Source organism: Mastigoproctus giganteus, chromosome 5, assembly GCF_048544385.1.
Source record: "Mastigoproctus giganteus isolate SK-2022 chromosome 5, ASM4854438v1, whole genome shotgun sequence".
Classification (NCBI taxonomy): Eukaryota; Metazoa; Arthropoda; class Arachnida; order Uropygi; family Thelyphonidae; genus Mastigoproctus; species Mastigoproctus giganteus.
The window spans coordinates 223,903,618-223,927,888 of record NC_143579.1 but is presented as its reverse complement, the minus strand read 5'-3'; the positions used below and the strand labels follow the sequence as shown (position 1 = coordinate 223,927,888).

At 37.1% G+C, this 24,271-nt stretch overlaps 1 protein-coding gene across 1 annotated transcript in view; it reads left to right on the top strand.

The window, feature by feature from the left end:
• LOC150086161 (spliceosome associated factor 3, U4/U6 recycling protein-like) overlaps positions 1-24,271 on the top strand; it is a 192,475-nt gene that overhangs the window by 148,292 nt on the left and 19,912 nt on the right. The window contains exons 18-19 of the mRNA XM_090374426.1: positions 10,028-10,111; positions 18,281-18,391. Coding sequence (XP_090230552.1) covers positions 10,028-10,111; positions 18,281-18,391 — 195 coding nt within the window. The remainder of the gene's footprint in view (positions 1-10,027; positions 10,112-18,280; positions 18,392-24,271) is intronic.

The window sequence follows — 24,271 nt, the reverse complement described above, 5'->3', positions numbered from 1 at the left end:
GGCTATATCCATAGGGTACTGTTGTGGACATCCCAAACTACAGCATAATGTTATCCAATAATTTCACTCAGTTCACTTTCTTCTGGAATCAGTAAATCTTATTCATCAGTTTTTATGGCCAACCTGACTGTTTAGACATACCTTCATTGCTTCTTGTTCTGTCTTTACACAACATTTGTTACTGTTGACTGTGAGTTTCTTCAGACATGCGGCTGTTGCTTAAACACAGTGATTCATTTTGCTTGTGTGAAATTCTGTTGTTGCCTGCACACTTAAACCTGTTCATGCTTTGCCTACATCTTTCCAGCTTATCACATCCTTTGCTACACTGGAAGAGATTCTGAATACTTTCGATAGAATAATGTATTTTTATTATAATATCTTAAAATCAAGGTTAGAATTGTATTCACTGAAGCAGCATTATCAGAATGGTGAAATAGACCTTTATGTACATTTTTAAACATAAATAGTTAAAAATATCGATATGGCTTTAACATTACTTGCATTAATATTAGTACAGTAAAAATCCAGCTTATCTGGCATCCATCTATTGGGAAAACTCATACAGTTGGAACATTTGAAAAATAATGTGAAAAAAAGGACCGTTGTACAAACTGTGTACTAAGTAGTAAAGAGGCTATGAATTAAATAATTAAACATTACAAAGGTGTATTGATTAAAAACAAGAATTTATATTAAAAATTAACTTTAAAAATTTCTATAAAGTTGGAAAATACTTATTTACTGTTTGCATCATCAAAATTGACCATAAGAAGCACTGAATTCTGTCATTCTTCACCCAACTACCTCCATTAAAATATGTATTACTTTAGCTGTGTACTGACATAGTCATATCCATAGCCCATTCATCCATTATGATATCAAAAAAAAAACATGAAATTAGTGAAAAATTAAGACATACTGTGTTAACCTTAAAATGGAGCTGATTGTCTCTAGATGAGAAAAGTGAAAATCATAATGTACTAATGAATGAGTACAGTCTTGGTCCCTCAACAATTATGATGCAGAAACATAATTGGCAATAAATTTTAAGTGATAAGAAAGTGGTGCAAAAGGAAGTATTAGTTTAAAATAAAGGAAATAAAGTATAGCTGTATATGCTGGTGTGACTAATTAGTTTAACTTCACATTATGACACTTTAATTGTATAGCGTAGGTACCTATAAGACAACTCATAGAACTGGAACCCCTTCTCTCCCCTCCCCTCTCCCATTCCTCATATCAAGGCCCCGGGTGCCAAGCGATTGTGACTGAGCGATTTCTCTGTGCTATTGCTGCGATTTCCCAAAAGTGATTTATAGTTATTTTAGGTTCTTGACGTTAATAAATTTATTCGTTTAAAAACAGCTCTTGTTACAAAAACACTTGTACAGAGCAAGAAAGGAAAGGCACCTTTCTTTATTTCTTCCAGTTTACTACTAACCACTTACTACTATTTTTCGCTTGGTCACACCAGGCACTGCTCCTGCCTCCCCGTGGCGGGGCCGGTAACCTTGGCAGAAAAGTTCATCTGCCAGGGCTTAAGAGGAGCCAACATGGAACAAAGTATGTTTCCAACTTTAGAGCCGTCGAGCTGTCGGCCAAACACAGAAAATGACCACGATTCATCGCAAGCAAAGAGGTTGAAAACCAATCCCTCGGTGACAGACTTACCTGCATTCTTAATTATGCACTCACTATCTGACCAGCCTCTCAGTAAGCTATCCCCTTTTCTAATCCAAAAACACCTGGAAAGTATTGCAGGGTCTCCCAAGACAGTTAAGAGACTGCAATCAGGGGACTTACTTATTTAACCTATAAATGGCAGACACTCTGAAAAATTACTAAAAAAGACAACTTTCGCTGGTATTCCAGTGAAAGTAACTCCACATGCAACCCTAAATACATCAAAGGGTGTAATATCTAGTTGGGACCTGATGAATGTGACAGAGGAAGAAATTAAAGAAGAGCCTCAGGAACAAAATATAATTGCTGTAAAAAGAATTATGATAAAAAAAGACAATATTCTCACACCTACCAGAAATATCATTCTCACCTTTAACAGTCCAAGCCTCCCCTCATCAGTAAAAGCTGGATATCTACTTTGCCGCACTCTTCCTTTCATACCCAATCCGTTGAGATGTTATAAATGCCAAAAGTATGGCCACTCTCAAATGACATGCAGAAGCAACCCAGTTTGTCCCAACTGTGGATCCTCTGATCACATTCAAAGTGATTGTTCGGTGAAAGAAATGATCTGTCCCAACTGCAAAGGCAACCATCCGGCCTACTCTAAGATATGTGAGAGGTGGAAAACAGAGAAAAAAATTGTGAAATGTAAAGTTGAAAACAGAGTTAGTTATCAGGAGGCAAGAAAATTAATTGCACCCAGTATACCTAACCGTACCTATGCCAATATTGCAAAAAAATATCAAACCATTGCCACACAAACCGATGTTACCATTCCTTCAAACACTTCCATCTCTGACTGGGCTCGGGCTGTCCTCTCTCAGCAACAGTCCAGTGCCGTTAAGCACTCAGACCAAGCAAATAATACGCCTCTCACAATACCAGCAAAACCTCAATCTCCGCCAGTGAATGCCACTACTACAAATAATGATAGTTTGACTTCAAAAAAGATTATTCGGGACCCATCGATGGATGCAGAGTACCCATCCAAACAGGAAGATCCAGTTCTGGAAATATTTACAGAAGAAGAGATGGACACTGGTCGCCCTTCCTTTCCAAAAAGAGACAAACCAAAGCCAGAACGCCATAAGACAGCCACGTCAGGTACAGCTTCTTCTTCTAAATTCAAGTAATGTATAACATCTTTCAATGGAATTGCAGAGGCTTTCGTGGAAACATTGATGACATCTGTTACTTAATTAATCGCTACTCTCCAGTTGGTTTCTGCCTGCAAGAAACCTATTTAACTGCTCAAATTTCCATTTCCATAAAAAAACTATTCGGTCTATAGGCGAGATCGGAATACATCCGATTCTGCTCGTGGTGGTGTAGCTATTTTAATTAGTTCAAGGATTCCAGCTAGGCAGATCACTCTCCAAACCCAAATCGAAGCTGTCACTGTGAGTCTGATTACTCAGACTGCATTAACTCTAGTCTCAATTTATCTCCTACCAAATCATGCTTACTCTTATAATGATCTTAAAGAACTTTTATTACAGCTACCCTCCCCTATCTGCCTGTTAGGGGATTTCAATGGCCGCCACCCTTTATGGGGTTCATCTAAATTAGACAGACGCGGCCGACTGATTGAAACTTTACTGGAAAAAGAAAACCTCACTCTTCTTAACAGTGGCTCACACACCCATATACAGTTACCCAATGGACAGACTTCTGCCATTGACCTATCGATTTGCTCCCCAATACTGTTTTCAGCTATGCAATGGTCCACTCTGGATGATCCCATGGGCAGTGATCATTTTCCAATTGTTTGTAATCTGTTGACTACACAACCACAATTACAACAGCCTTGCAGGAAATGGAAATTCTCTAAAGCCAATTGGGCCAAATTTCAGTCAGCAATCACTCTTGACAAAAAAACTATTCAACTATAGCCCATAGATGAAGTTACTGATTATATTACATCCTGCCTTTTAGTTGCAACTAAGTGCTCAACTCCATTATCAAATCCCCCGTCCCAACAGCATTTCAACTACTGGTGGAACGAAGAGTGCACAAAAGCAAAGAAGGAAAAAAATAAAGCATTTAATTTATTCCATCGATCTCCAACCACAGCTAATCTAATTAGCTACAAGAAACTAAGGGCAAAGGCGCGTTACATTCAAAAGCAGGCCAAGAAAGATTCTTGGACTAGGTTCGCATCAACTATCAATAGGAACACTGACTCCAGACTAATATGGAAAAAAATTAGGCCGCTTTCTGGGAAGTTTCCAGCTGTTCCTTCCCCAATTCTCTCCTGCAGTGGGCAAGAACTCTCTGCTCCTCTAGATATAGCCAATGCTTTGGGCAAAACCTTTGCTCAAATATCGGCTGCATCAAACTACACTCCAAAATTCCAGAAAATTAAGACCACCACCAAACAGAGACCTATCAACTTTCAAACCTCACTGTCACTTCCATATAATCAGCCTCTGCAATATTGTGAACTTTTACAGGCCATCAGAACAACACGAAACAGTGCCTCTAGGCCAGATGGCATATATTATGTCATGCTGCAGCATCTCAATGAGAAAAACTTACAACTGCTTCTAATCTTTTTTAACAGGATCTTCCTGGAAAATATTTATCCAACCTCTTGGCACCATGCTACAGTTTTGGCATTATTGAAACCTGGAAAAGATCCCTCCAGTTCTAATAGTTACAGACCAATATCTCTGTCAAGTTGCCTTTGTAAAATTCTTGAAAAAATGATCTATAGTCGACTCACTTGGATCATTGAAACTCAACATCTACTGAGTAATTGTCAGCATGGCTTTCGCAAAAACAGGTCATCCCTAGATCTGATGATCAAGGCGGAATCTGAAATTTGCAATGCCTTTGTGAAAAACGAACACCTTATCATGGTCTCCATTGATATAGAGAAGACATTTGATACTACCTGGCGATATGGCATTCTCAGTGACTTATATAATCTTGGTCTACGAGGCAACCTACCCATATTTATTAGGAACTTCTTCAAGAGCCGAACTTTCCAGGTGAGATATCAAAATTCCCTTTCTGCTACATTCTCGCAGGGAGAAGGAGTACCGCAAGGATCAGTTTTGAGTGCAACCTTGTTTGCCCTTAAAATTGATTCCATTACAAAAGTACTCCCAAATACTGTAGAGGCTTACCTTTACGCTGACGATCTCGCTATTTCTTGCCATTCTCAGAACATGAGATCTATCGAAAGGCAATTGCAGATGTCCCTCAATAAAGTTCAAAAATGGGCTGAACTCAATGGATATCGTCTTTCCCAACAGAAAACAGTTGCGATCCACTTTTGCTGTCAATGCAAATTGCATGCAGATCCTGAACTTCGGATTTCAAATTCCACCATTCCGATTGCCAGCAATATGAAATTCTTGGGACTAATCCTGGACAGTAAGCTCAACTTCTTTGAGCATGTTAAATTAATACGTACTGCCTGTCTTAAAAAGATCAACATGCTAAGTTTATCTGCCCTCTCTTGGGGAGCAGATCGTACAACTTTGCTGCTCTTATATAGAGCACTGATTAGATCCCGTTTAGATTATGGTGCTCCAGTTTATGATTCTGCCAGAAGGAGTGTGCTACGCTGGCTGGATCCTATTCAACATAATGCACTACGGATTGCAATTGGTGCATACAGGACATCTCCAACTCAGAGTCTATACATTGAAGCTAATGAGCCCCCTTTGCATCTTCGTAGAAAAATGTTACTACTTAAATATGCAGCCAAAATACAGACTTGCCTTTCGCATCCTATTCAGCCATACCTTTTTAATCAACCACTAGTTAATCTCTATAGAAATAAACCAAGTAAAATCCAACCAGCTGGCCTACGGCTCCTTGAAATCACAGAACTGGAATGTTCCTCTCCACAATAGGCAACAGATAAAGAATTACTCTCATCCACCATGGACCACCTTTCCTCAACTGACCTCTGATACCTATTTTCTTCAATGGGGAAAGAATTGCCTACTGGCAGTGACTGTGCAACAGCTCCATGCTAACCATATTCAAACCTATGCTGACTTCTTGCCGATATATACAGATGGTTCGAAATCTCTGTCAGCTGTTGGAGCAGCAGCAGTGTTTCCCTCTGCTATCATATCAGCTTCTCTTCCACCTGAGTATAGCAACTTTTCAGCAGAACTGTATGCAATACAGTTAGCTCTAGAAAATTTGACTCTACATCCATCTGCAAAATATATACAAAGGGTACTAGGAAAGTTTTGCAATATGACGCAACAATGAATCACAGGAAGCTGCTTGTTGCTGCATGTTGAGACATGTTCATACGTGCATAGTAGCCGCCGCGCCAAGTCGATGGGCTCAGTCATTCATTAGTAGTGAGAGTGTAAAGTGCTTGCGATGGCATCGTGGTCACGAAATGAGATAAGGACAGTTTTGCGGTATAATTTCGTGCGTGGTTTAACCATAGACCAGTGCTTAGAAGAAATGACTCTTGCACTAGATGATGATTGTCCACATCGTACAACGATATTCAGGTGGTATAGAGAATTCCAAAGGGGAAATTTCACTCTGGAGGATTCTGAGAGGCCGGGAAGGCCACGAACGTTAGTTACGGAGGAAAACGTTACTGCTGTGAGGAAAATGCTTGACGAAAACAGGCGAGTGGCCTACCAACAGATAGAGGATACTTTGGGCCTAAATGTACCAGCAATTCGTTCGATTCTGCAAGATCATTTGCATGTGAAGAAACTTTGTTCTCTCTGGGTGCCGCATCAACTGACTGAAGAGCAGATGACACGACGTGTGACTTGGTGCCGGGAGATGTTAAAAAAGTTTGATAAGGGACAATCTCGGTATGTGAACAACATCGTGACAGCTGACGAGACTTGGCTGTACTATTACGATCTGCCGACCAAGGCTCAAAACAAAGTTTGGGTCTTTGATGATGACGACACACCCGTAATTGTCAGAAAATCCCGCTCTGTAAAGAAGAAAATGATAGCTGTATTTTTCAAATCGAGTGGAATTGTGGAACGTGTCGTTTTGGACACGCAGAAGACAGTCACAGCTAAGTGGTATACTGAACAATGCCTGCCTAAAGTCATTGGATCTATGAAGAACCTGCGGCCAAAGTCAAGAATGGACACCTGGTACCTCCATCACGATAATGCTCCAGCTCACCGCGCCAAAGCCTGCACCGAATATTTGACCACGACAGGACTGAAACTTCTCGAGCACCCTCCCTACAGGCCAGACCTTGCTCCCTGCGACTTTGCACTGTTCCCGCATGTGAAAACGAAGTTAAAAGGGAGGCGGTTTTCCAGTGATGAGGACCTTCTACGGGCTTGGGACAACGAGTGTGCTTTACTCCCTAGTGAAACTTGGCAGAACTGGTTTAAAGATTGGTTTCGGAGGATGGAGAGGTGTATTGAATGTAGAGGAAATTACTTTGAAAAAATTAAATAAACAAAGCTGTATTGCAAAACTTTCCTAGTACCCTTTGTAGTTTATACTGACTCTCTCAGCTCAATTAAAGCAATGCAGAATACATCTCGAAACAATCACCATATTGTAATGAAAATCAGGAGTTTGTTATTGCAGATTTATCATCGTCAACAACTAGTGAGGATTTGCTGGATTCCAGCACATTCAGGCATAAAAGGGAATGAAGTGGCTGATATATCTGCCAAAAGTCCAAGTTCAGACCTAACTTCTGTCCCTATTCCAGCTCCCGATTATAATATCTTAATTCAAGCAGCATACCATGCACAGTGGACAGAATTATGGCATAACCAAACGAATAACAAACTTTTCCAGCTGAAACAATACCCAAAGTTCTGGCACTCCAGCAATCAGACAGTGCGGCTGGAAGAAGTGGTACTCACACGAATGAGAATAGGACACACCCATCTGACTTACCTCCATCTACTAAAGGGCGATGATCCTCCTCAGTGTCCACGCTGCTTAGAATATCTAACAGTCAAACACATTCTGATTGACTGTCCACAGTATCAACAACATCGAGCTGCAATACTTCAAAATCTGGCTAATCGTCAAGAACCATTGACATTACATCATATCATTGGAGAGGACTCAAATGTTAACGAGCTTTTCTGATTTTTAAAACAAATTGGAGTGTATCATCTTTTATAAATAGGCTTCAGAACTGAAACTAATTTAAACTGGATTATTTTATATTATTCCTATGAATAGGTGCACTATAGCCATAGCAGCTAATGCGCCAATACCACACACACACTCCTCATATCAAAGATACCAGATAACTAGTATCTATGATATGAGGAATATCATATTTCTACAAGCAAGAGCACTTTTGATTCACAAGCCAAAAAAAAAAAAAAACCCTTATGTGTTTACTTATGTAAGTTAATCTTATGTCCAATAGTTCTGATAACACGCATAACCAGAAATTCTACGTTCATTCATTTTACTATCCCCTCTCAAAGCCCTAAGTCAGATCCCTCATAGGTACTTAGTTATCAAGCTTTGTAGGCCATGTTTGAAGTCCTCCCTTATATGGGCACCCTCTCGCTGATTTTAACAAGTATTTTGCCTGTCTTCATACATTTTCAATAAGGTCAGTGGGTTTTTTTTTTTTTTTAGGTGCAGTCTTTATACTTGGACACAATATTCCAAGTGTAGTCTCATCATTTCCATATATAGTGAGATTATGACCACCCTATTTCTACAAGCAAATATTTGATAAATTGTTGGCAGGGCACCATGGGCCCTCCTTGCTGCCTATCTGCATTGCATAGAGAACTTTATTCTACCTGGATTATAATCCCTGAATCTATCGCTCTCCTCCCTTCCTTCCCTTCTACTGTCTTCAATTCAACTCCTAATGTATAAGTTATTTTTGAATTATTTCCCTTTGAAAACTTTTTAGAGCATTAAAACAGCTGCTTTTTTGTCTATACCTGAAACTTTTTCAAATTGTTTGAAGGAGCATTGCTTAGCACTGGTCCCAGAATTGAGCCTTGAGAGACTACACTTCTTAATCACAATCTTGTGCCCTCTATAGCCATCTTGCAATCCTTCTGAGGATCTTACCCATAATACTAACATGTTCTAGTTTATACAGTAGTCTCTCATGCAATAGAGAGGCAATTGCTTTGCTAAAGTATAAATGAATGGTACCAAATTAATCCCATGCATGACCCTCAAAATAAGTTAACAAATTAGTTAAACAAGGCTTGACCTTGCAGCATGCTGATAGCAAAGCCATTCTGTGATGAGTACTACAGTTTGTTAAAACAGGTTGACTGTGTTAACCTCCCCACCCACCCTGACTTGTGCAATAGAGGTCTATTTGTTCTTTTTTTTTTTTTTTTTTTTTGCCAAAAATTTAGTTTAAAATGAGCGAAAACATTGAATTTTTAGGATTAGGAAAGAGCCATGGTAGAATAATGAATTGCTAACTTCAAAAAATTAATTATTATGAAATAAATTAAAACTTCTTAAAACTGGAAAGTATAAAAATCGTCATGGTTGATATTCTGACTTAACTTTTGAACAAATCTTGCAAACTTTACTTAAATGCTGAATAGGCTATGATTTTAGTATCATGCAATATACAATATTAAACAATTTATGGACCATGCATGGTACAAATGCATTTCCTGTATGAAAAATATTATATTGTTGAATATTCTGTAAGCTGTAGCAGTAACGAAATATAGTTATCTCTATTTCTCTTCAACTTTCGCTTACTATTTTTTGCACATCTTGCAGTCAGATTTCTGTCTGACAAGTTGCATATCTAAATTTTTTTTGTCAGCTGGAGTGTGAGGCATTCACCCAATGCCATGTCTGACCCTTATGTTTGAAACACATTGAAGGTAAAACTTATGCTGCTATAACAGAAATTTAGTAGTTTTGAAGCAGTCAGTATTGATGCTTGGGACTCTATATCAATAATTAAATGCTCTGGAAACTCATTGACCATTTCTCTTGTTTAAAGAAGTGGTTCTCTTGTTTAAAGACTGTTAATCAAAATAAAAGGCAGTTATATCAAAGTTCGATTGTAATTTATGTTTATGATATAGTAATGAAAAGTTGGTGCAGCATTTCATTTGGACTGTTTCAGTGACTGATTGTTATTAATGACACTCAATCACTAAAACAATATTGAAAAAATTTTTTCAATATGTGCAAAATTTTGTCTCAACCTGTATTTTGTTTCGCATTCTCCAAAATATGGAACTAAAATTTGTGTATAGTAGTAATGAAAAAGCATCTAATGTTGCTGTTCATAATATAATATTTTAATTTTTCAAAGAATTCAGGTGTTATATTATAAACTGCAATATTAGCCAGTATCTTTAAAATATAGACTTTAAATATTTTGAAATTATTCCAGATAGGGGAAATAACAGATTTAAGACTAGTTCGAGATTACAGAGGACGTTCAAAAGGATACTGCTATGTTGAATATGCTACACAGGTAGGAATATATTAATATCTGGCTAAAACTGATTTAACTGATTTGTATGCTTTACTTTTAATTTAAGTTATTTTGACTGTATGCTATCATTTGCAAGGACTGAATACAGAATAGCTATATTGGATATTAAGAGTTCTTTGATAAGTAAATGGAAAATATTGATGGGTAAATTTGGCTACATATACATTGCTTTATTTACTTGCCCATCATAATTTCACATTTTTTTATATTTATATGTATTCATTATTTTAATTCTAAGATTATGAATTATTGAACTGACACTAATAATGAAATACTAAATGCAGCTCTAAGATGTAGCACTAATGCCATTGCTTTGCAGTACATTATTCACTCATGTTTAATATATATATATTATTTAGTATATATACAAAGGGTACTAGGAAAGTTTTGCAATACAGCTTTGTTTATTTAATTTTTTCAAAGTAATTTCCTCTACATTCAATACACCTCTCCATCCTCCGAAACCAATCTTTAAACCAGTTCTGCCAAGTTTCACTAGGGAGTAAAGCACACTCGTTGTCCGAAGCCCGGAAGGTCCTCATCACTGGAAAACCACCTCCCTTTTAGCTTCATTTAATATATATATAATATTTAGTCAAATAATATATATATATATATATATTTAGTCAAATTTTGATAATATACGAGGTGTGGCTATTAAAGACTGTTGCAATACAATAAATATAATGAAATATTTTGTAGCTTACAAGTTATTGCCTTCAAAATAATTGCCTTGGGTTTTCACACACTGTTCCATGCATTTCTTCCAAGCACAGAAACATTTCTAGAAGTAATCTTCTCTAAGCCCCTTTTAATACTTTGGAATTTTCAGTGGGCTGAAAATGGGTTCCTTAAGTACACTTTTCAGTTTAGGGAAGGGAAAAAAGTCATAAGGGTCTGGGTCTGGTGAGTAGGGTGAAGTAGAGCCAAGAAACAAATCTCATGCCCAGAGATTTGTTTCTTGGCCAGAAACAGAGTGCATTGTGTGCTGGAGCATTGTCTCAATGGAGTGTCCAACCATCCTTCCACAATTTGGGTCTCTTCCAATGTTTTCATGAAGCCTTGTCAGAACTTCAATGTAATACAATACATTGAAGATGATTGACAGTTTGATTTGGTGGGATGTATTCAGCCATAATAATTCCTTTAATATTGAAGAAAACAAGAAGCATGGTTTTCATTTTTGATTTTGACATCCTGGTTTTTTTTGGTCTGTGGGATTGTTTTGTTTTCCATTACATTGACTGTCTTTTAGTTTCTGGGATTTTCTTCAGTTTATTCAAAACACCTTCACAAACTTGGAGTCTTTGCATTCTTTGATCTTCATTGCCTAAATTTTAAGTTTAAATTTGCCTGTTTCTTTGTGTATTGAGTTCTGATGCAACTATTCTAATACTTAAACGATGATTACTTCTAATCGGTGTCCTTACCCAGTCCACATTTCCATCAATTTTAATGAACCCCAGATGGCCTGGTTGTTCATAGTCTCACATATTCTCTCATCCTTCTAAAAAATCTTTAACGGCATTCAAACACACAAGCTCTCGACATAGTATCTTCCCCACAAAATTGATATAAAAAATATAAAAAAAAGGTAAACTGCAGCCATTATCAACCCACTGCAGGATGGAAGCCTCCTCAACAATTCGTGTTGAGGGAAATGGACCATAATCTGCCACGCTGGTCCAGTGTGGGTTGGCAGATCGACCGTATTTAACAGTCAGGGGCTTGAACCCCGGTCTACTCAAGGAGCGTGAGTTGTTTTCATTAGTTTGTTAAAAATTTGAGGGTGATTTATTGTTCGATTCTTTTGTCTGCCATCTTTCCAGCAAAACTGCAAAAACACATGGTAATGAAAACCTGTCTCATTGCAAAGCAAATGAGTGTGTTGGAACATGACTTGGCAGACATCTAGAGAAGGTTCAAGGTCAACTGCTGTGCCTTTGTTTCACAGGTGGTGCTTGGTGTGTAGAGACTCCATGTGCAGCCTTGTTATTTAATAGCTACACCTTCTTTAATAATCAAATTTTGATTATTATTAATAAAATGTGGACACTGGCTAATTATCATTATTGTGCAAATGTCATCTTAAATTTTACTGTTCTAGTGCTCTGATAGATTAGTAATAATCAAAATTTGACTAAAGACACATACAACCCTACTAAAAGTATTTATACATTCTTCCAAATGTAGTGAACAATGTAGACAAAATGTATGCAAAGCTGGAACAGGTTTAAGAACATGGGTTTATGTGTACTCTCAATTATGGAATTAGCAGTGTTTTTTTTAGAAACTGTTGACTGGGAAAATTACATAGTAGGATTTGTTGTTGTTTATAATAAGTACCAAGTCAGCTAAAGCCACGAGGCAGTTATGTATAATATTTACTAATTATGTGTGTTATGTGGTCAGTTTGTTGTTTCCCAGGATGAAAAAAAAATTTCTGTGAAGGTGGGAACTCTATCTCTCACCCAAGAATAATTTGGTCACAGTGCAAAAACACTCATAACTTCCTCCTGTACTGATGGGATTCAAATCCATCTCTCTCTCTCTCTCTCTCTCTCTCTCTCTCTCTCTCTCTCTCTCTCTCTCTCTCTCCCCATGGAAAGGTAGCATTTGCAACCACTATGCTAGCCATAAGGGGTTGGGAGGATATGGTCCTACTCCCAAATTCAGAGATTTGACACATACAAGAAAAAACATGGGTCTGTTAGATGCCATATGAGCCATAGAAAATTCAAATTTTATTGTGGAATAAAAAGCAAAGGCTTAAAACAACAGTTATTATTATTTTTTTTTCAACAGTGTGCTATAGTCCACAGAAAAGTGTCCATAGGCCATATTATCCCTGTCTAAAATTAATGCCACTTAAAAAAATTTATAGCAGTTTCTGTGTGTAGTGAAAGGTATCCCCAAAAATTAATAGCCTCAAAAAACTATCATTCTACATCTTCCTGTTTGCTATTTAATCATTGTGTTTTAAGAAATAGGCAGTATGTCATGGAAAATATACAGTGACAGGAAAAAGCTTCCCTTCCTAATCAGGATTGTTATTACAAGGGCTGTTAAAATGCAAGGTCTTACACCTGGGGAACAGCAACCCCAAAATGACTTATACACTTGGTGGAGTTGAATTAAAGTCAGTAGTGGAGGAACGGGACTTACGATATGGTCAGACATGAAGTTGTCCGATAATTGTGGACAGGTTGCAATGTTGCATGGTGTCCTATCAATGATTTAGCGAACATTTGCTAGTAGAGATAATGATGTCATAATCACATAAAGGTGATTTTATAACCTTTATGTGATTAAATTATAAACAATTATTTTTTTAAAATTAGTACCAAAAAACTGGTATTTTTTTGTATCAATACGGAAAAAAAAACCAGTATTGTGAGCCCTAACATGAATCTATTAGTGTCTTCACTTCTGCATTTCTTGGAACACCTTTTAGTGCATAAAATTTCAAATGTACATATATACTAAGTTCACTTTGCATTAGCAACACCTATCTAATACTTCATGAGACTACTTTTGTAATACAGCTTGTACATGTTTTGACATGGATTTCAGGAGGAGTTGCAGGGTGTCCTGTGGTAGTGTTACCTGAGTGTTGCACAGTGTGTCCAGTAATGCTCACACATCAGATGGATGGTCATAACATCAAATATCCTTTTCCAGTAGGTCCCAAGCATGATTAATTGGGTTGAGACCGAATGAGTTGGGCTGCTGTGGGAGGACAGAGGATTCATTGTCACATTCCTGAAACCAGTTAGCAATTTGCCCAGCCTTGTGGCAAGGTGTGATGTCTTGTTGATAGATCCGGAAGTTGTCTGAATATACAGTCGTCACAAAGGAGTGTACTTTGTCTGCAGTGATAGAAAGATAGGCATTCCCATTGAGCCATTGATTAACGATGATCAGAGGATCCAGGGTATGCCACAAAAACCATAACACCTGCTTTCACCCTGCCAAACACCAACAAAGCATCCAGATGCCACGGCTCATGTTGCTTTCTACACATGCAGGTATGCTCATCAGGTCAGGCATTAGCATTAGTAGAGGCATGTGAAGCAAGAAAGTAAGCTTATACAGTATCAGCCAAAAAAAAAAAAAAAAAAACACTTCCCATTTCACTCATCCGTTTGCTCCAAAAGTTTGTCTACTTCTTCCTTGTATTTATTTAAGCTATCACTTCCACAACGACAAATGGATGTTTGTTCCAACATTCAACTACCCATTGGCTAAAGGCAAATTTCTGCACATCTATTCGACAACTGTCTTTCCTCAATTTCAGTTTATGCCCCATCAGGTTTGTAATCTGAGCAAGAGGAAGAATCCCATCAGCATTGAGCCTGCTAAATCCATTGAAGGCCTTATACACCTCAATCAGATCACCTCGTAGGTGCCTAATCTTCAGATTCTGCAATTTGCAGAATTCAGTCCAGAGATTCCCAAACTTTCTCGGTTCACAGCACCCTTAGTGTCCCAATAATTTTTTCATGGCGCCCCTTGGCCAAAGAAATAACTAATACAGTGGTTTTCGAACTTTTAATAATTCGGTTCTCTGTGTATATATATAACATTAAAAAATATGTTATATGATATAATTATAAACAAAATTACAATTCATAATTCAAATTATATATACTTATATAATAATCTTATTCTTTATACAGAGGTACTAAGTAAACATCAATTATAGATCACTGCAAAATTAAAAAGATACCATACACCTTTTTATAATAAAATAAATATATAAATTTAAAAAAAAAGTTTAAGTAACTTAAACCCAAATTACATGGCACCCCTGAAATGTTGCGGCACCCCAGTTGAAAACTGCTCACTTAATCCTTTCTTTGTAAGAGCATCCCTTTATGCCCCTCATTAGTCTTGTGGCCCTTCTCTGGACTCGTTCTAACACCTCTACATCCTTCCTAAAATGAGGCTTCCAGACCTGTACACAGTGCTCAAGTTGTGGCCTGACCATTGCCTTATACAAGGGGATAATCACCTCCTTATCCCTGCTAGCAAAATTCCTGTATATCATTGACAAGACCCCATGACTTGCTCTGGCAGCCTGCTGCACTGCTCAGGAAACTTCATATCTGACTGCACAATTACCCCCAGGTCCCTTTCATTCTCCACTTTCCCTGAGTGTAACACCACACAGTTGGTTCATTTCTCTGGGGTTACTGCTACCCATATGCAGTACTTTGCATTTGTCAATGTTAAACTTCAGTTGGCACGTCTCAGCCCATCTGCCCAACTTTTCTAGATCCTGTTGTATTAACACTGTCATTAACAACCTTGCCAACCTTTATCATCTACAAACTTCAACATTAAGCTTGATATACCTTCATCACACGCTCTTTGAGTAGACCGGGGTTCAAGCCGCTGACTGCTGAATACGGTCGATCTGCCAACCTGCACTGGACCAGCATGGCAGATTATGATGCATTTCCCTCAGCGTGAATTGTTGAGGAGGCTTCCATCCTGCAGTGGGTTGATAATGGCTACACTTTACTTTACTTTTTACCTTCATCAATATCATAATTGATACTGATGATAAATATACAAAACAACAGGCCCAACACTGAACCCTGGAGGACACCACTAATAACATTAGTCGACAAAGAGCAGTATCCATTGATTATCACTCTATCTTCTTCCACTCGGCCATCCTTTTATCCATTGTAGCAACTTGCCCTTAAACAGTATACAATAGGCTTCCACACATCAGTGGTCTGTGTTAGTGCCGACAATCCGATGCAAGGCGCAGTTTGCATACTGCTTTGGCAACCCAGTCAAATACAACACGAACTTCTCTTAGAGATGGTTCAAAGAAGGAAACTGATTGATATGGATACCTACTATTGTTCTTACAAGGAAATTTGAAGTTGCAGACTGGAAAGCTTGAAACTGGACACTGATGATTTGAAGCATATAAGACCCTGAAGGAAATGAATAAAATTATTTTTATTTTATTTTTATTTGAAAATGAAATGCACAAGGCATAATTCTTATGGGTTTTGGAATTTAACACTATATAATATTGGTGTAAATACACCATAGTTAATCCATACATTTGAACTACATAAGTAGTATAGAAGACATCGTTTTAATTGTATCTCATATTGTGGTTGCCTTCACAACAAGATAGCGGTATTGCACTACTTCAGATAATTAACGCTTCTCTAGTAGAGAAGACTACTGTTATTTATTTTCAGAGGATACCACCACCCAGACAATCGTTTCGAAGCTATTGGGGGGCAGGTACTCTGTACTCTCATAGCTACTCTCATATTGTGGATATAATTTCGCAACTGTGATGGCATATTGCATTACCAGGGTACCTGCCCGCCCACTGATGATGAAGCCCAATAGCTTCAAAACGATTGTCTGGGTGGTGGTATTCTCTGAAAATAAATAACAGTAGTCTTCTCTACTAGAGAAGCGTTATTTATTTGAAGTAGTGCAATACCGCTATCTCGTGAAGGCAACCACAATATGAGTTACAATTAAAACAATGCCTTCTGTACTACTTATGTAGTTCACATTTATGGGTTAACTGTGGTGTATTTACACCAATGTTATATAGTTTATTTTTATTATATTTTATTATGATTATTTGGTTATTCTCTGATGAAACTGGACTACAAATTTTATTCAGAATAATGTCTAAAAATTAATATTTAAAGGAAGTATATTTTTACTGGTAGGTGAGAAAAGAACTAGCGGTAACAAATGTAAAATCTTAGGGAGTAACAGAAATCTTGATCTCACGAGGTTTTAATCAGTGTGTTGCAGATCATTGGAATATTACCTCCAAGTTGTCTAAGGCAGAAAGTTTGGTTTTGTCAGTTAAAAGCAGAATCAGGTGGTGACATTTTGGCAATAGGAAAAGTATGAGTGATTGTGATTTATTTTTGAAAATGTGAAAAATCTGCTTCCTTACATCATTTGGCCATTTTAGTATTATTGTCAGTACGCTTTTCTTTGTTGACTTACTGAATTGTTTCCTGGAAATCTTTCAAGTCAGATCTTCCAGTACGCTTTTCTTTCTTGATTACTGAATTGTTTCCTGGAAATCTTTCAAGTCAGATCTTCCAGTACGCTTTTCTTTCTTGATTACTGAATTGTTTCCTGGAAATCTTTCAAGTCAGATCTTCCAAATTCCGTTCATTATGTCTACTACAACTTCTTACTCTGCTTCATTCATATGGCCGGTTACCTTGAAGCTGCATTGTTTACAGAACTCGGTTCATTTTATCGCTCACATTGCGGTGGATCAAAGATGTATTGTGTGATATGAAGACTGTTCAAACTGAAATCAGCCCATAGAAAATCTGTGAACTAGATAAGGATAGGCACTCACAGCTCTACGTGAAAGCTAAATTTTGTTGTCTGTCATGAAGTTGGTTTCTGAGTAATTTTGTTCCACTGATTTTGGTAGCAGCACTACCAAATGATATTTGGAAGTGTTGCAACCAAATTGTTTTTATTTATTAATCTTTATAAGTATGTTTAGTTAAAATGTAATATTCATTGTTGGTGATTTTATTAAAGGAGCAGTGTTTCTATTTCATAGTAAGCATTGAAATAATTAGATAATCATAAATCAGAATGCACAGAAGTGTGTTATGTAATTAGTAATTTTATATATTTTTTTATTTTTTGGTTGTTCTCTGATGAAATTGGGCCACAAAATGTATCCAGAATAATTTATTAAAAATTGAGTGCTGTTAGGACACCTTTCTCTGAATATGACCAGCTTAATTTCAGAGAAGTGTCAAGCGAGAAAGGTTGACCGGGATTATTATCAAGGGCAAGCAAGACTTTATGATCCAGGTTATTCTTTCTGCAGTGGTTCTTAACATGAGGGCAGAAATAATTCCAAACTGGTCCTCAAAAATACACAGTGATCTAAGCTTTTGTTTTAATTTCAAATAACAGAGGCCGTTGCAAAACCATGGGTATTTTGGGTGGCTCAGAGTGATAAGCTAGTATAGCTTTAATTCTAATTTTTTTTAAATTTTTATTTATTTTTTTAATAAAAATGCTATAAGCAGGGTGTTTGTTGTGTGTGTGCAAATTTAATGTCATTAATTTCTTAACAATTAACCAAAAATATTTGTATTTGTATAGGATTGTGCAGAAGCTGCTTTGAAAAAAGATCGTCATCCCTTAGGGGGGAGGCCTGTTTTTGTATCTCCATGTGAAGATAAGAAAGGTGGCTCTTCGAAGCAGCGGTTCAAGGTAGACAATTTGTTAAGAAATTACATACTGATAATAAAAAACTGATATATTTTTAAAAAATTTAATTATTAGAAAGATGTTTTAAAAGCTGTTTTGTATTTTTGTTGAAATAACCATGGAGACTGAGAAGAAAGAAATCCTATCCATAGTTTTGCCGATGATAGCACATTGCATTCCACTTTCCATTTTGAGAAACCTTGTCCTGCTCAATCAGCTTCAACTTCTTTAAAATCTGCTACCAATTCCTTAAATGCCGATCTTCAGGTAATTCTCCAGTGGTGCAAAGACAACTTAGTTGATTTCAACCCTTCTAAAACTCAGTTTTGTCTTATATCTTGCAGACCGGGGTTCGAGCCCGTCACCACCAAATACGGAGGATGCGGAAAGGTCAGGGAATGACCACCGCATATCCCGGAGCAATATGGCCTTAGTTGCTAATGCTCCTAAAAACCAAATAACTAACTAGCTTATATCTCGCAAAAAAGGATTCTTCTGCTCCTATGCTTATCTTTAGTGACACTCCGATTTCTAGGCAAAATGATATATCTCTTTTGGGGATTATCCTGACTTCTAATCTCTTTTGGCACAAGCACATTACAAATATTGCTTCTTCTGCATCTAAAAAACTTGGTTTTCTTTTTCGCTCTTGTCATTACTTTTCTTCCAAACAGCTGCTCACTTGTATAAATCGCAAATCCGCCCTGCCATGAAATATTGTTCCCACATCTGGGGTGGTGCCCCCCAAAACCTCTCTCAGGCTTCTTGATTCCATTCAGAAGAGGGCAGTTAGGTTAATTAATGACTCATCTCTAAACAGTCTCTCCACTCTGCCTCAGACTTTGTTTCTGCTGCATGCCTTTTCTACAGATACTTCCATGGGCACTGTTCTTCTGAATTAGCTTCTATAATTCCTGCTCTCTCTTTCAAAACAGTCCAAACACATGCCGCCAACATCCATTTACTGTCCAACTTCAAACTCACAGAACCAACTTTTCATCTTCCTCGTTTATTCATTTAACTGCCGTTTTCTGGAACAACCTTCCTTCTTATGCATTTCCTGAAAATTACAGTCTACAGAAGTTCAAGTCCAATGTCAACAAATACGGTACTAAGTACTATAGGTTCTAACACCTCTTGTGTTTGGGGTTTACATAAAAAAAAAAAAAAAAAAGCTCTACAATACCTGAATAGTTTGCATTCATTTTAGAAGTATGTTGGTGACATTTTTAAACTAAACCAAGAATACAGAACAACTTCACATTGAGAAAATTGATTAGGCAAGAATTTAAATACAGAAATCATAAAATTTAAACATTAATACTTAGTCCAAATTTAACATCAAATTCAAAAATTTAGCCCAAATATTATAAAAAAAGTTCCAGAAAAAAACAAACCAAAGTCTAAAAATAAGCATGATTAAGACCCTGCTGTCTTTTAATTGAAACATCCTGTATATCCCAATATTATACTTTAACTGCCAATTTGTAAACCAGTTTGAATGATTTATTTATATTTTGTTGAAGTAGCATACTTTGATTACTATCATATACCACCTTACCAACCTCTGTACCATGAGCAAATTTTGACATGCACACTGTGGAACTCTATCCAAGGCTGATCCAGTCAGGGCATTGGCCATTTATAACCATCCTTTGGTTAAATACTACAATAAACCCACTAGATGGTTGAAAATATATAAAGAAATGAGAATGGGTGGTGAAGTTCCATATATTATATGAAAATATAAAGATTTTAGATGATAAAATTTCATAGAATGTAGAAAAAATTTTTGTAAGGATCAAAATACAGTGGATTCAGTTAATTTGGGCCACCAGTTAATTGGGGCAGCCGTTTATTTGGGACAAATCTTAAAGAACAAAACCCAATCGAGAAAATAGCCAGGGTTTACTTCGCTAATTGGGACAACATGCCGTTTAATCGGGGCAGGAGACTGCAGTACTTGAGATTACCCTACAATTGTCTCTGACCATACAACGTGGTTCGGTTGGATTTCTGGAGGTCATAACCATAAAACAAAAACAATTAGCAGTCCCCTATTTATTGGGCTTTTCTGTTAGTGAAATCTATTATAAACGGATAGTAAACTCGACTTTATTGAATTTGCGATAATACTGATAGCTGGAATTCTGTGGGTTTTCATGTTATGGTGAAATGTGTTTCCCTTTCCTTGAAATCTTCAATCATATAAAAAACAAATTTTCAGAATCTTCTCTTCATTCCTATTTTTTAAACTTCATAACTTGTTATTCCGTTCACTTGCAAGTATTGTGTTACTTGCGATTTGTGTGTGCCGTGTTCTTTGTTATTGATTGCTTATCTTTTTTACTGTTTTAAATTTTAACCCCCACCCACAAACGTTAGTGAACAGAAATATCAACTAGTTAGTGTGTACATATTACAGTATGTATTAATTAAGCTATGCACGTAAGTGTAAATTTATTTTTATTTTGCTAACTTATGAAAAATATTCTTCCGATTTTCACGTATCGTTTAACTTTTTAATTGGTAAGGTAATAAAGTGTAAATATGTGCTTGATATATCTTTACCTTTATAGCGTGTGGATAATATTCTTCCTATTTTTGCTAATTAGAATTGCTGTTTAATAGAATTAAAATTCAATTCACGAACATGATCACAATGACCGGTGCTTACTACATATCGTATTGTGAACAATACTTTACTATTAAAAATACAATGGCCGGAGTCCATTGTATTTTTAACTATTTACGTGAAACTTCGCATAATTGGGGCAGCCGCTTAATCAGGCCAAAATTCACTAGTCCCGATGTGTCCCGAATAACCGGAATCGACTGTACAAGATTTATTTGTTGTATTTATAGTGGCATATTTTCCTCCCCCATATCAAAAGTTTGTCTTAAGATTAAAGGAAGTTAGACACTTCCTTTCTGCAGATATTCCTTTCTCTTATGACATAATTTTGAGACCTCAGTCTTGAATTATTGTTGTCTGGTTTAGAATGTAGTGATCAAATGGATTTTTATTTTTATTTGGTGCATATATTATTGAAACTAAACTCTGAACAAAAATGGAAAATACCTACTCAGAAATTAAATTACAGTGCAACCTGTATATACCACACTTTTCAAAGTGAAGAAAGGACATTATTACATGCTTTGGAAACTACTGAGCTGCTTTATTCTATCTTGTGCTATATTCTGCTACGGAATAAATTTTTATACACCAGTACTCATCTGAGGCTAATTACTGTAGATTTGCAATTTCTTCCTCACCCCACTTTAACTAGAGATGAAATAAAAATATATCAGTGACACACAATTACACATTGGAAACTAGCAAAATTAATCATATGCCTCTGAGAGGGAAACCTAGCTGCTATATTGGTCAATTGCAGTATATTCAGTTAGAGTGTAAAGTTTTTTCAAAACAGCACATGACATAATTTTCTAGACTGTAATCACATTTAGGATACCAGAACTGCTATTCTAATCAGTACAGCATAAAATGCAAATCAACTGATAAAACAGCTTGCATCTTGTTAGAGTTTTTTTATTGGTTTATTATAAGGTACTGCAAAGTTTTCTTTTGTTATTCATAACCCAGAGCGTATCCATAGGAGGGAGGGAAAAATCTAGTAGTCTTGTCTAGACCATAATGCCCCTTAATTATTATCTTATTTTCTTTTTCTATGGAAAATAATTTCTGTATTGCATGTTTTCATTTTATATGATGATTTAGAAACGCTTAAATTGGAGGCTGCTCTAATTACTTGAATTTATTAGCAGTTAGGGAAAATAAAAATTAAAGCATTTTATTATAATTGCAAAAATTGTTCATCTGCAAAAGTGTTCATCTGCTTTTTTTCCTTTAAAGTAAAAATTTTACATTGTGACTGCAGATAACTTTACATAGCTGTTACTTAATTTGAAAAGGATTTCAGTAGGCATTATCATTCATACAATTATATATACAAATACATTAAAAAAGGATATAAATTAAATGTTCCTGAAAAAACTGTAAACTGTAGTTGAATAGTTAAACTCATATTGAGGTTATATCTATCACATCTATTATATATACACTGATGAGCCAAAACATTATGACCAGTGAGTCGTTATGCAAATCGAAACAACTGCAGGTGAACTATGGTGCGGGTTGGGACACGGTATAAAAAAACACCTGATACTGAGCTCTGTTAAACTGTTCTTCAGATGGGAAAGGCAGCGGACTTAAGTGGGTTTGACAAAGGCCAAATTGTAATGGCCAGATGACTAGGTCAGAGCATATCCAAAATGGCACGGCTGGTTGGATGTTCACGGTTAGCCGTGGTTAGTACCTACCAAAAGTGGTCCGAGGAGGGGAAACCTACAAACTGCTGGCGAGGACCACAGCCCATCAATTCTCGAGGTGAGCGAAGGCTCATCCAGATGGTATGTGGCAACAGAAGGGTGACTGTAGTGCAACTGGCCAGTAATTGGAATGCTGTCAATGGGAGTAATGTGTCACAACACACAGTACATCAAACCCTGCTGAAAATAGGGCTGCATAGTTACAGGCCGCTCCGAGTGCCCATGCTAAGCACGGTTCACGGGCGACAGCGCCTACAATAGGCACGCAAGCATCAAAACTGGACTTTGAGTGATTGGAAGGAGGTCATCTGGTCTGATTAATCACGTTCCCTGTTGGCACCATGTGGACAGCTGGATACGTCTGCATTGTTTACCTGGGGAAGTGATGGCACTTTGATGCACCATTGGACGAAAATAAGCTGGTGGTGGCAGTGTCATGCCTTGGGCGATGTTCTGCTGGGATACCCTGGGTCCAGTCATCCGTGTACCGGGAACTCTGATGTCTACCACCTAACTAAACATCATTGCTGACCAGGCACATCCTTTCATGGGAACGGTCTTCTGCTCTGGTGGTACCATCTTTCAGCAGGATAATGCACCATGCCACACCACCCGGATTGTTCGAGACTGGTTCACAGACTATGAGGAAGACTTCCAGGTATTGCCCTGGCCTCCGAATTCCCCAGACATTGAGTCTCTGTGGTTTGTGTTGGAACAGCAACTCCAATCTGCGGCGTCTCAACCACATACCTTACACGAGTTAAAGGATCTGCTTGTTATGTGTTGGTACCAGATACCACAAGACACATTTAGAAATCTTGTAGTATCCATGCCTTGCCAGGTACGAGCTGTTTTGGCTGCACGTGGAGGACCAACATCATATTAGGTAGGTGGTCATAATATTTTGTCTCATCGGTGTAGATGTCTGTATTATATATAGACATAATAAACGTGACTGTATCACTTCTATTATATATAGATGTGAATATCTATAAACCTAGCTCATCGAGACATTATTGTTCAAGGCATGATTTTTGTACATCTAAGTGGAATAGAATAAGGAGAAACTATTGTGTTGGAACTTATTGGTTTACTTTTACAGATATAAAAGATCCTGAAATTGTTTTTCTCACTTATATTCTAACATACAAAGCACATTATAGAATTGCTTGAACAAGAATATGAATTTATCCTTCGCCGCTGTCCTTGTTGGCTTTCCGATGTTGCTTTGCCAAAATTGTAAACACTGGGTAGACTGGAAAAAGACCAGAGAATGCTCAAACAAGTGATACATAGATCCTGCCAGCTTTCATTGATTGCTGTCAACCAGGGAGATGCCACAGGAGCTTATATTAGTGTAAAGGATATACATTTGATTTTATGAAAGAGCTGCATCACACAGGCCACACATCAGCATGCAGTACACAGCATCGATTTGCCTGATACACAGTCCATTATAACTGGCACCAGAAGAGTGAAAAGCTTTGTTATAGAGTGACGAATCACATTATACAGTTTTTGAATCTGATG